We start from the raw sequence: 13,220 nt of genomic DNA, 5'->3' as shown, positions 1-13,220 counted from the left end.
GTATAGATTTCTAAGGTTGCACTAATTAATGTAATTCTGCCAGAATATTCAGGGTAAGAGTTTCAGCCCCAGGACCTCATACTGGGTGAATGATAGCTGATGAAGCTAGGAAGAAGGTGAGAGATGTGTGCTAAGGATGCTCAGGACAGCCAGAAGATCAAGGCCTGTGGTCCCCAGGTGGTGGATACAGAAGGCCAGCCTGGACTACTGAGGGCGACCATGAGCCACCAACAAGAGATGCTGAGCACAATAGTGTTCAGCCATAGCCCATCTGATAGGGGACTCAGGAGGTTCCTGCCTTTCCCAGTAGGTCAACAGACAACAGCCACTCCACATCATCCGTGCAGAGGAGCTGGTTAGCTTGGGAATCCAAATCTTTTGGAAGCCAGAATGAGGATACTGGAAGGGCAGACCCAAGCAGAACAATGGGAGGGCAACAGTCTGCATGGAGTCCAAAACAATGAATGTCTGCACTTTGTTCAGAGTCCACATATGGAGACATGTCTAGTTACTAGAAAGTGCAATAATTGGCCTGGGTCAGGAATCCATCTGTCCTCCCTACAGGTGAGCATCTAGAAGTACAGGGCAGACTTCAAGCCTCCCCAGGGGCTCTCCCACCCAAGCATGTCTGACTCTGGTCCTCCATTCCAGTCAAAATGGACCTCAGGCTAGTCTCTGAACTCAGCCTGCTTTTCCCATCTGCCTTCAGGATCTAGGGAGCTTAGGAGCCCCTTTGTTTTACAAATAAGGAAACTGAGACCCGTAGAAGTGAAGCTGTGACCTTGGTTTTCCCTCCCTTCTAAAATCCCAGGTGTGGACCAGAAGAGGAAAAGCAGAGCTGCCTAAAGGTCCCAGGCCCTTGTTGGCCCAGGAGTATCTACCTTCACAATCTCACAAATGCTGGACAGCTTCCAGAACGGGCAGTCCCTGCAGATGGGGCACATCTGGTGGTCCTTCTTAGTGTTACAGATTTCTTGCCTGGGAAGGAAATGGGAGAAAAAAGATGAAAAGCAGAGAAAAAAAAAAGGATTGAAGGAAACATAGCTGGAGGAAGTCATATCCTGGACCCTTGGGAAGGAGACTGCTAACGTAGACATTTAGACATAACTTAAGGAAGGAAACAAGCATTTATTAAGCATCTACTGTGTGCTAAGCATTGATCCTTACAGTGGCCCTGGGAGGCAGGTGCTCAAGTAAAAGATGTTGTCCAAAGTCCACCAGTTGGGGCCAAATGGTTTTGTATTGCTCCAAATAACAAGAAGGACCTGTTTCTAGCTCATGAGTGAAAGACTGTTCCTTCTCCTCTTATGGGGTCGTAGAATGAGGATTGGAGGCTGTAGTCCCTCATCTGCATCTTTCTCTGTGTAACAACTGCTGTTGATCAATTCAGTTTCTTGCCCAGAACATCTGGGATTTCACAAAGAGTAGCCAGTAGGTGAAGACAACTCTTTTCCCAGGGGAAGGGGCATGGGGAAGGGTCTTGACACAACACTCTGGCTCTGTGTTGGAGCTGGGAGATGTACATGGATGGGTAGTAGTCACAGCTCAGTCAGGCACTAAGAAGAGGAAAGGCCATACCAGGGATATTGTCCCCCAGAGCTAAACATAAGGGCAGGGAGTGAACTGGTCAAGGGCACTGGGTGTGCAGCCCTGAACAAATGAAAAAGGATGCTCGACACATTGTTAAGTTTAATTTGCATTATTAACATTTTCTGCATCATTTTCTTTAGGCAATCAACAAAATCAAGCCCCAAATCAAAGTTGATTCATGGACATTTCCAAGGTATATGTGTTCATGCTGGAAATTTAACAACTGCTTCCCCAGGAGAGTTCGAGCTGGCACCAGCATGCCTCCGGATCTGGGCTCAAACTGAGGCTTTTCTACTCACAGTATTTATTATTTGCAACCAGTCATTTTCCTTCTGCCCCTGGACTGAAATCTTTCTCATAAAAAGAGATTCAATCTCTAAGGTCCTTCTGCCTTTGAGATTACAAATTCTATGACCCCAGCTTCTGTCAGAGAATGGCCAGTGTTAGCCAATAAGGAGTGCCCAGGGTCCCAATTAACTGAGGGAAGGAGACCTCAGACCTGAGCTCAGCAGCAAAAACACCACTGGACCCATGCCTCTGGGTCACCTGGCTAAGCAACTTCTCCCTTTCTGGACCTGTTTCCTCCTCTGTAAAATGAGGGGGACAAGGGTTGGATGAACTGACCTTTGACCTTTCCATCTCTAGAGCTGGAGTCCCAGGATAATGAGGGATATAGATGGAAAGCTCCCCATCTTTTGGTTCAGTCCCCAAGAGAGGTCTCCATGTGTGACTGACTGAAGGGGGAGCGCTACTCACGTTGGGATATCTCTGCTCACGTTGAAATAGCCCACCAGGAAGACCACTGCCCCTACCACAGATGCTGGCAGGAGCCATGTCGTGTAAAAGCCTGAAATGAAAGAGGGGAGTGCAGAGAGCTTCTCAGAGAGGGTCCCAGCAGATGGGTGGCAGCAGCCACCAGGGTGAGGACCTTCTCCCCTTCTCTGGCTAAGGCCTCCAGTCTGACTCTGAACACTCCTCCTCCCAACCTACTTCCTTTCCCCTGCTTCTGTGTATAGGCTGTGCCCAATGCCTTGTGGAATTCCCACCCCCCTGCCAGGCCAACCTCAGGTGCCACCCCCACCCTTTCCCATTCCCATTGTATTTACTTTGTGCGCATATATTGTATTCACTTCACCTCAATGATCTGCATTTCACTGAGGGAAACGTTCATTTTTGTCCTGACTGGCCCCAGGCACAGTGACTGCCAGAGAGATATTCAGACAGACAGATGTAGAGTGGCTAGGCAGAGGAGACAGAGATGAGAGCTAGTGCAGTGGATAGAGTATCAGGTCTAGAAGTCAGGAAAACCTGAGTTCAAATGTGGCCTCAGACACTTACTAGCTGAGTGACCCTGGGCAAGTCACTTAACTCGTATTTGCCTCAGTTCCTCATCTACAGACAGACTGGAGAAGGAAATGGCATCTTTGCCAATTAGTCCATGGGGTCACATAAAATCGGACATAACTGAACAAAACAGTGATTAATAAATTATCCAACTCTCATCTATATATTTTATATATGTGTAGAGATAGCTGTCTATCTGTCTGCCATCTATATCTCTCTATGTACTAGTCCCTGCAGTAATGACTGGGTCAGCTGCCACAAAGGGGACACATCTCATGACCAAAGGGGGAGGTGTAGGTATCATTGTATAACAAGAAAATCCAAGAACCAAAGAGAAATGTGGCAAAGGAAGAAAGAGAAGTAACTGACATCAGAATATACTATGAACCACTTGAGAAAGAAAATCAATCAGAAGTTAAGGAAACTGATGACAAGCCTGGCCCAGAGGCAAGAGATGGGAGTGATAGAGGACCTCCATTACCCAGACCTCTGCTGGAAAACACTCTCTCCCAATACTAGAGCTACCAATAACATTTAATGATAAGTACATCTTTCAAAAGATGAAGAGCCTCAGTTACCTCTCTCAAGCCCTAAACTAATATTCCTCTCATCCTAATCCATAGTCCTAATTCTGACTCATATCTCTTCTCAGTTGGTATAAGTGCTAATTTTATCTTCAAGAGGTAGAGAAACCAAAAAGGGGGATTCTATACGGTATCTGATTCTTGCCAGTAGATAGAAACTGGATGCTAGGGGGTGGAGACGACGGAAACGCACAGAGACCTTGTAGAGTTTGTGATAAAAGAAAGAAGGATTGGGCAGAGTCGAATATGTGCTCTAAATTTTGGTAAAGTAGATTTCAAAGGCTTCAAATAAAGGATGAGTAAGACCCCATAGACTAAAACTCTACCAGGGAAATCAGCTCAGGAGGGATGGGCACCTTGAAAAATGACATGCTAAAGAGTCAGAGAGAAATGATTCTGAGGAGAAAGAAAAACAGGGGTTATCTGAAGACACCAATGTGGATGCATAGGGAACTCACCAAGCAACTTAGCTTTTGAAAATAATTAATGTTAATTAAGCATGTGGAAATATTTTGCATGACCTTATATGTATGATGAGCATTGTATTTCTTGCCTTCTCAGTGGTGAGGGACTGAGAAGGAGAGAACTGAAAATATAAATTTTAAATTAAAAAAAAGGAAAAGAAAAGGAAGATTATAAAAAAAGATGGAAGCAAATGTTGATAATAAAAGGCATCTAAGAGCATTGCAGAGTTCTGTTAAAAAAATGTCACGACTCCTAAAACTCAACTAGCCGAGGCTGGCAATGGAAGCTAAGGACAGCAAAAAGGTCTTTTAATCTGCTTTAGATCAAAGAGGATAGTCAAGAATGATGACCACTGCCAACGTAGAGAAGCCCAAGATACTTCATTCTGATTCTGCCTCTATTTTCTCTGCCAAGAATGACCTTTGTAGGGGCGGAGTCAAGATGTCAGAGTAGAAAGATGCATATACTCTAGTGCTTCCCCCACAACCTACAAAATATCTGAAAGTAATGACTCTCAACAAATTCTAGAGCAACAGAAGCCACAGAACAACAGAGTGAAAGAGGTTTCCAGCCAAAGGTAACCTGGAAGGCTGACAGGAAAGGTCTATCTCATGGGACGCTGAGAGGAGCAGAGCTCAGCCCTGGCCAAGACACACAGGGAGGAACAGGACTTGAACAGACCTCAGGGCAGAATTCCCAGCAAGGAGGGTCCCAGATCCTTCAACCCACAAGCTCCAAGGTCAGTGTGGGAGGGCTTTCCCAGCTGGGCGAGAGGGGAACGGGGTTCCTCAGCACTGGCCTCAGGTGGCAGCAGCAGCAGCGGGTGGTGGGTGGCTATGCTGAAGCAACCTGGGTCCATTATCCAGGCAGTTCAGCTTAAAGCCTCTGGCTGAACCTCAGCTCTCAGTGGCAGTCCTGCCTCCACCCAAAGCCCCTGGGGGAATTGAGCAGTTGATCTGAATCTCAATCTAGAGCACGATACTAGCGCGAGGAGAAGCACTAGGACCCTTGCCTTGACAAAGGATTCAGAAGTCAAGTAACTGACTGGGAAAATGTCCAAAAAATGGAAAAAAATAAGACCATAGAAGATTACTTTCTTGGTGAACAAGTGTCTCCTTCCACCCTTTCAGATGAGGAAGAACAAGGCATACTGTCAGAGGAAGTCAAAGCTTCTGCTTACAGTACCTCTAAAATGAATATGAAATGGACTCAGGCCATAGAAGAGCTTGAACAGTCAGTCAGCACTTGCTAAAGGAGACCCAAAAAAATGCTGAAGAAAATAACACCTTTAAAAATAGGCTAACTCAATTGGAAAAAGAGGTCCAAAAAGCCAATGAGGAGAAGGAGACTTTAAAAAGCAGAATTAGCCAAATGGAAAAGGAGGTTCAAAAGCTCACTGAACAAAATAATTCATTGAAAGAGAGAATTGAGTTCAAGGAAGCTAATGACTATGAGATAAACCAAGAAGTCAGTAAACAAAACTAAAAGATTGAAAAAATAGAAGATAATGTGAAACATCTCATTGGAAAAACAACTGACCTGGAAAATAGATCCAGGAGAGACAATTTAAAAATTATGGGACCACCTGAAAGCCATGATCAAAAAAAGAGCCTAGACATTATCTTTCACGAAATTATCAAGGAAAACTGCCCTGATATTCTACAACCAGAGGGCAAAATAAATATTGAAAGAATCCACTGATCAACTCCTGAAAGAGACCCAAAAAGAGAAACTCGTAGGAATATTGTTGTCAAATTTCAGAGTTCCCAGCTCAAGAAGAAAATATTGCAAGCAGCTAGAAAGAAACAATTCAAGTATTGTGGAAATACAATCAGAGTAACACAGAATCTGGCCACTTCTACATTAAGGGATCGAAGGGCTTGGAATAGGATATTCTAGAAGTCAAAGGAACTGGGATTAAAACCAAGAATCACCTACTCAGCAAAACTGAGTATAATACTTCAAGGGAATAAATGGTCATTCAATGATATAGAGGACTTTCAAGCATTCTTGATGAAAAGACCAGATCTGAGGAGAAAAGTTGACTTTCAAACACGAATCAAGAGAAGCATGAAAAGGTAAACAAGAAAGAGAAATCATAAAGAACTTTCTAAAGCTGAACTGTTTACATTCCTACATGGAAAGATAATATTTATAACTCTTGAGACTTTTCTCAGTATTTGGGTAGGTGAAGGGATTATACACACACACACACACACACACACACACATACACACACACACATAGACAGAGAGTACAGGTTCAGTTGAATCAGAAGATATGATATCCATAAAAAAAGTAAAATAAAAATCAAGGGGTGAGGGAGAAAAATACTAGAAAGAGAAAGAGAGAAAAGGAATGGGGCAGACTTTAACTTATAAAAGAGATAAGAAGATCTTGTTCAATGGAGGAGAAAAGGGAGAAGGTGAGAGGGGAAAAGTGAAACTTACTCTCTTTATATATGGCTTAAGGAGGGAATACTAAATTTGGTATGAAAATCTATCTTACACTACAGGAAAGTAGGGAAGAAGGGGACAAGTGGGGTGAGGGGGATAATAGGAGGGAGGGAAAATGGGAGAAGGGAGTAACTAGAAATAAACACTTTTGGGAAGGGACAAGGTCTAATGAGAGAATTAAAAAAGGAGGGTGGGACAGAGTAGGATAGAGGGCAATATAGTTAGTATTACACAACCTGACTATTATGGAAGTATTTTGCAAAACAACACATATATAGCCTGTATTGAATTGTTTGCCTTCTCAGTGGGGATGGGTAGGGAGGGAGGGAGGAAGAGAAGTTGGAATTCAAAATATTAGAAACAAATGTTGAGGATTATTATTGCATATAACTGGGAAATAAGAAACACAGGTAATGGGGTATAGAAATTTATCTTGCCCTACAAGAAAAGAGAGAAGATGGAGATAAGGGAAGGGTGGGATGTGATAGAAGAGAGGGTACATTGAGGGGAGGGGTAATCAGAATGCAAGGTATTATGGGGTGGAGGGAGAGGAGAGTTTGGGAGAAAAATTGGAACTCAAAATTTTGTGGAAATGAATGTCAAAATCTAAAAATAAATAAATAAATACAAAAAAAATGGGGAAAAAAAGAATGACCTTTGTACTGGAAATGAGAACTAGGGCTCCCAGGGAATTGATGCCTAAGCTACATCACCAACAGTAACGCCATTTTGCCCAAGTCCAAGTAAGGAGATAATTGGAGGGCAATCAGCCTCCATTGATGAGTTCCAGGCACTTAGCCCAGCTCAGCACCACCCTTAGTATGATATAATGGTAGCATAACTGGCAGTAATGTTAGAAAGAATAGATGAGGAAGCAAAAGATTGGAGGAGAGCAGAACTGACACACTGTGGGCCGGTGAGCTTGACTTTAATTCCTATGAAAGTTCTAGGAAATTAAAGAAATAGCAGGGGACATCTAGACAGGGAAGCAGTGACTATGGAGAGTCAGCCTGGTTTTGAGAACATGACATGCAGGACTAATTGCATTTCCTTTTTTGATGAAGTTATTAAACCAGTAAATTTTAGCAAAGTAGCTGATGAGGTTTCTTTACTATTCTTGCAGAGAAGATGGATAAATAAGGATTAGATCACACCATCAGGTGGACTTCCCATGGTTGTTGTGAGGATCAAATGAGAATCATTGGAAAAACAAAAAATCAAGAATATCAAAAGAGTCAATAAAAAAAGGGAAAGGAAGGCAGTCCAGTAGTAGATTTCAAACTATATTACAAAATGATAATCATGAAAACAATCTGCTACTGCAGAAGAAATCGAGTGGTGAATCAGTGGAATAGATTAGGTAACAGAGTGGAACTTCTAAATGGAAATTAGGAATAGATAGACAGTAGTAAATCACCATAGTAATCTGGTATTTTTAAAATTTAAAGATCCAGGTTAAGAATTCACCATTTGACAAAAGTTGCTGACAAAAACAGTTTGGAAGAAGCTAGGCATAGACCAGCATCTCACACCATATACCAAGATAAGGTCAAGATGGATAAATGATTTAGACATAAAGCATAATTTAGGGAGGCATGGAAAAATGTACTGGTCAGGTCTATGGGTAAAGGAAAAGTTTATTATCAAACAAGAGAAAGAGAGAATCATGGGAAGTAGAATAGATAATTCTGGTTACATGAAGTTAAAAAGCTTTTGCATCCCTATTCTTAGTAGCAATTTCTTATAGTCAAAAGGTTTGTAAACTTAATACCAGGTCTATTAAATTATAGATTGTTGGTAGGGGAACATCTGAGGTCAAGTCTAAAATTAGGCTATTAGGTTTAGGGCTTTAGACCAACAACAATAAGTTAGGGTACTTTAATTCTTAGTAATAGTGTGGAGACAATTAGGTCAAGGGCTTATGAAGTTAGCATACATAGTTACTATTTGTGTCTCAGTTGGTTAATGTTAAAAAAAATCCAGTTGTGGTCTATATTGTAAATGCTTTAAAACAAATATCACCAGACCAAAAGTCGGAATTGTGTTATGTGATATGAACTGTGTTAAAAATGAAAAAAAAAAAGTTACTATATATTGAAAAAAAAAGCTTGTGCACAAACAAAACCAATGCAGCCAAGATTAGAAGGAAAACAACAAACTGGGAAAAATTTTTGTAGCAAGTTTCTATGATGGAAGACTATTTCTCAAATACAAAAGGAAACTGAGTCAAATGTGTAAATACAAGAACTATTCCCTAGTTGATAAATGATCAAAGGATATGAACAGGAAGTTTTCAGAAGAAGAAATCAAAGTTATCCACAGTCACATGAAAAAATGCTCTAAATCACTAATAAGAGAAATGCAAATTGAAAAAACGCTGAGATACCACCTTGCACCTTTCAGATTGGCTAACATGACAGAAAAGGGAAGTGAGGAAAGTGATAAATTCTGGAGGAGATATGGAAAAATTGGGACAGTAATGCATTGTTACTGGAGTTGTAAACTAGTTCAACCATTCTGCAGAATAATTTGGAACTATACCCAAAGGACTATAAAACTACATATGCCCTTTGACCCAGTAATACCACCACTAGGTCTGTATCCCAAAGGGATTGAAGACAAGGAAAAAGGAAGTATAGGACCAAAAATATTTATAACAACTCCTTTTGTGGTGGGGAAGAATTGGAAATTGAGGGGATGCCCGTCAGCTGGGGAGTGGATGAACAAGTTGTGACATACGAATGTAATGGAATACTATTGTTCCATAAGAAATGAGGAGCAAAAACCTGGAAGGACTTGTATGAACTGATGCTGAGTGAAGTGAGCAGAACCAGGAGAACTTTGTATACAGTAACAGTGACGTTGTCCAGTGACCAACTTTGATAGACAGCTCTTCTCAGCAATACGAGGATCTAAGATCACCCCAAAAGGGTGATCTTTCTAAGACAGAAAATGTTATCCACATCCAGAAAAAGAAGTCTGAAGTCTGAATGCAGATCAAAGCATACTACATTCTCTTTGTCTCTGTCTCTCTTTCTCTCTGTCTCTCTCTTCTGGGGATAGTTCTTCTTCCTTATGGTTTTTCCCTTTGGTCCTGATTTTTCTTTCACAACATTACTAATGTGGGAAAATGTTTAATATGATTGTACATATATTTTATTTTAGATTGTACATATATACCTTATATCATGGGACAGGGGAGTAGAGAGAGGAGGAAAAATTAGAACTAAGCCTTATAGAAGTGATTGTTGAAAACCAAAAACAAGCAAACAAAATTTTAAAAAAGAAAAGAAATGAAGAGCAAGATGGTTTCAGGAAAACTGAAACTGCTGCAAATGAGGTGAGCAGAACCAGGAGAACATTGCACATAGTAGTAATATTGTACAATGATCAACTGCAAATGATTTAGCTGCTCTAATTGAGACAATGATCCAGGACAATTCCAAAGGACCCATGATGAAAAATGCTGTCCACCTCCAGAGAGAGAACTGATGAATTGTGAATAGACATTGAAATAGACTTAAATGGTTTTTCTTTTATTTTTCTTGGTTTGTGTGTGTGTGTGTGTGTGTTTTCTTTTGCAACATGACTAATAGGGAAATATGTTTTGCATGACTACATATATATATATATAAAATTGACATCATATTACTTGCCTTCTTGATGGATGGGGGAGGGCAGGGAGGGAGAGAATGTGAAACTCCAAATTTTCAAAAACAAATGTTAATTTTTAAAAATGTAATTGGAAAATATTTAAATAAATAAAAATATAAAAAAAGAAAGAAAAAGCAATGAAGGAAACTTGAAGGCTACATAGTTCAACCCCATCATTTTGCCAGCAGGGGCACTGATGCCCAGAGAAGTAGGTAAATGACTTGCCACAAGTCACACAGACAGTAAATGTCAGAGGAAGGATTTGATGATGCTCTGGATCTAGAACCCATGCTATCTCCACTTTAACATGCTGTGCAGAGGCCGGTGGGCTCTCTTGGGCTTTCCTTTAGGGTATGAGTTGGACTAGGTAGCCACCGAAGTCCCTTGCAACTTAGAAACACTTTGATTCTGTGTTTTTCTGAGTCACCTCTCAATCCTAGGGAACTAGGAAGGCGCGGCACAAAGATTTGTGTTACCATGGAGAGAGACGGAGATGGGCAAGGGGTTGGACTCACCCAGCCAGGCAAAGTAGAGGGCTATCTTCTCTCCAAAGTACCTTCGGACATGATCCAGCGGCTGGTATTTCGTCCACTTTCTCCATCTGGCCCAGTAATGGTAGAGGATTTGACGCTGATTCATTTCCTCAGGGGCCAGTCCCCCAGGAGGGATTTGGAAGGGACCCTGGAAAAGAAAGAGAAACTTCTGAATCTCAGGGAGCTCAGAAAAAGTTGACATTGGCCTGAGACCAGCATAGCCGTTATGATTGGAAGGCTAGATGGTAGGACTTTGAAGAACGTTCTTCAACATTGAGCATATGTCTTCCTACACAGCTAGGTGAAATTTCTCTGAGTCATGTGAGACTGGGGAGGAAGATCAGAAGAAAAGGAAAGTGAGGGGGAGCTTAAAAGAAGCTAATAAAGGTGGGAAAAGGGTCAAGTGGTGCCCCAGGTGATGCCAGCAGTGAACGTCAATGTCTGCTGCGGCATGGGATGCCATCCAGGCTAAGGTGGCCCTGATAAATTCCTAGGAACAGTGCCAGGATCAATTCAACTCAGTGCAACTACATTTATTAAGATCTTGCTACATGGGGGGCACCTGGGGAGATAGAAAGAGAGAGAAGACACTGTACCTCCCAGTCAGCCACCCATAGGGGAGGTAAGACATGTATACAGGTTACCACTCTCTGACAAACAAAATAGAATGTGACCAGTGGAAGTGAGAAACACTAGAAGAGATCCAGGGACTTGTTTGTGTTACTGATGGTTGGGAAATCTGGGGATTCAGTCAATAAACATTTATTAATTTCTTACTTTGTGTCAAGTTCTGTGGCAGGTGCTGGGGCATAAAAATGATCACAAGAAAATGAAACAATTCATGTCTTCAAGGAGTTTACATTCTATGGAGTATAGGGAATGGGGTGGCATGTTATTGGATAGATACAGAGAGAATAAACACAAAATAAGTGCAAGTTGAGTGTGAAAATATGTTTAATATGGATGCATAAGTAGAGCCTCTATCAGATTGTGTGCCATCTTGGGGAGGGGAGGAGATGGAAGGGTAGAAAATTTAATACTCAGAATCTTATGGAAGTGAATGTTGAAAACTAATAGTAAATAAATTATTTAAAAAAGAAAAAGAAAGGAAAAAACTAGGAGGTTCCCCAAGAATGCCTGGAATTCCTTTGGTTCCTTTGGTTTGGCGGACTGTGGAGGCTGATGAGAGGGAAAAAAGGGAGGCCATAAATACCAGGTTCACTCTGACAGTTGATTTCAGTTTCTTTTTAAATACGCAAATATTCTTTGAAATTGGTTGAAGGGATTCAGAAATAAGAAGTAGAGTATATCTTCTTACTGTTTTGAAGTTGAATTTGTGTATCAGCATCCATCATTCATAAGTTCTATTTGTAGCTTTTAAAGCTGCAACTTCAAGGGATTGAAACTATAAATGCTTGAGTTATGATTCTTGAACATAAAAATTGAATTACAGAATAAAAATGAACAAGTTAAAGATACAAGTTAGTCAGTAATAGGAATATAATGTTATAAGGTGCTGGAGGAGGAGTAAATTTCTAACAGTGGAGATGGATGGGTGGACAGGGCATTCCAAGTATAGGAGGTAACATGAGTCAATGCTCAGAAATGGGAAAGGACAGGAGGACTTTTAGGGGTAGGGAGTTATCCACTTTGGCAGTGGATATGTGAGTGGGCATAGTGAGAGAGAAGCCTGGACACAGGCAAACATCCTGATTTTCCAAAAAGGGAAGAGGTTCTAGTTTGCAAATGAGACAGTAGTTTTAGAGGACTGAAGACCCCATGTGGGTCAGCAATGGGACTGATGCACTCCTAGGCTGAATGAAGATAGGGCACAGTGTCCAGGACCAGAGAGGTGATCATCCCACTGTCCTCTGTCTTGGCAGCCCACATCCAGAGTCTTGTGTTCAGTTGTGGGCACCACATTTGAGACAGGTCATGGACCAGCAGGAAAGCACCAGAGGGACAGTGAGTGGGAAGATGAAACTCTCGAGATCACACCACATACAAGAGCTCCACTTCTCCACAGCGCTTACGGCATTGCCAAACTCATTACATACAAAGATTATCTCACAACAAGCCTGAGTTATGATCCAGATCTCGACTCCAAGTCTGAGCTCTCTTCACAATACTGCTGTGGGGGAGGGGGCCTTCAACCCACTTTTCAGCTCAGAAAGTCCAGAATGAAATCACAGAAAATAAAAGAAAACTAGGACTGAAAAGACAGTCTGACTTGTTGAACCATTAACAAATTGTGAACAAATTTCCCCTTCAAATAAGAGCTAATCCCCAGCTGATAAATGGCCAAACGATATGAACTGGCAATTTTTAGAGGAAAGCATCCAAGCTATCAACAGCCATATGAAAACTTGCTCTGAATCACTAATAATTAGACAAATGCATATTCAAACAACTCTGAGGTACCATCTTGAACCTACCAGATTGGCTAAGATGACAAAAAGGGAAAATAAATATTGGAGGAGCTGTGGGAAAACAGGTGCTTTAAGGAATGTGTTGCTGGTAAAGCTGTGAAACTGGTCCAGCCATTCTGGAAAGCAATTTGGAACTGTGCCCAAAAAGCTATTAAATTTGCAAAC

General features: G+C 41.5%; 1 protein-coding gene across 10 annotated transcripts in view; it reads right to left on the bottom strand.

The window, feature by feature from the left end:
- The window catches only part of ANO7 (anoctamin 7), a 79,158-nt gene that overhangs the window by 31,659 nt on the left and 34,279 nt on the right, over positions 1-13,220 (bottom strand). For all 10 annotated transcript variants that reach the window (XM_072618806.1, XM_072618807.1, XM_072618801.1 and 7 more), the window contains 3 exons: positions 10,609-10,774; positions 2,347-2,437; positions 882-978 (listed from right to left, as the gene is read on the bottom strand). In XM_072618806.1, the coding sequence (XP_072474907.1) occupies positions 882-978; positions 2,347-2,437; positions 10,609-10,774 (354 nt within the window). The remainder of the gene's footprint in view (positions 1-881; positions 979-2,346; positions 2,438-10,608; positions 10,775-13,220) is intronic.

This window comes from Notamacropus eugenii, chromosome 6, assembly GCF_028372415.1.
Source record: "Notamacropus eugenii isolate mMacEug1 chromosome 6, mMacEug1.pri_v2, whole genome shotgun sequence".
NCBI classification, from domain to species: domain Eukaryota; kingdom Metazoa; phylum Chordata; class Mammalia; order Diprotodontia; family Macropodidae; genus Notamacropus; species Notamacropus eugenii.
Note: the sequence above shows the minus strand (reverse complement) of the source record. Positions and strands in the feature narration are given on the sequence as shown.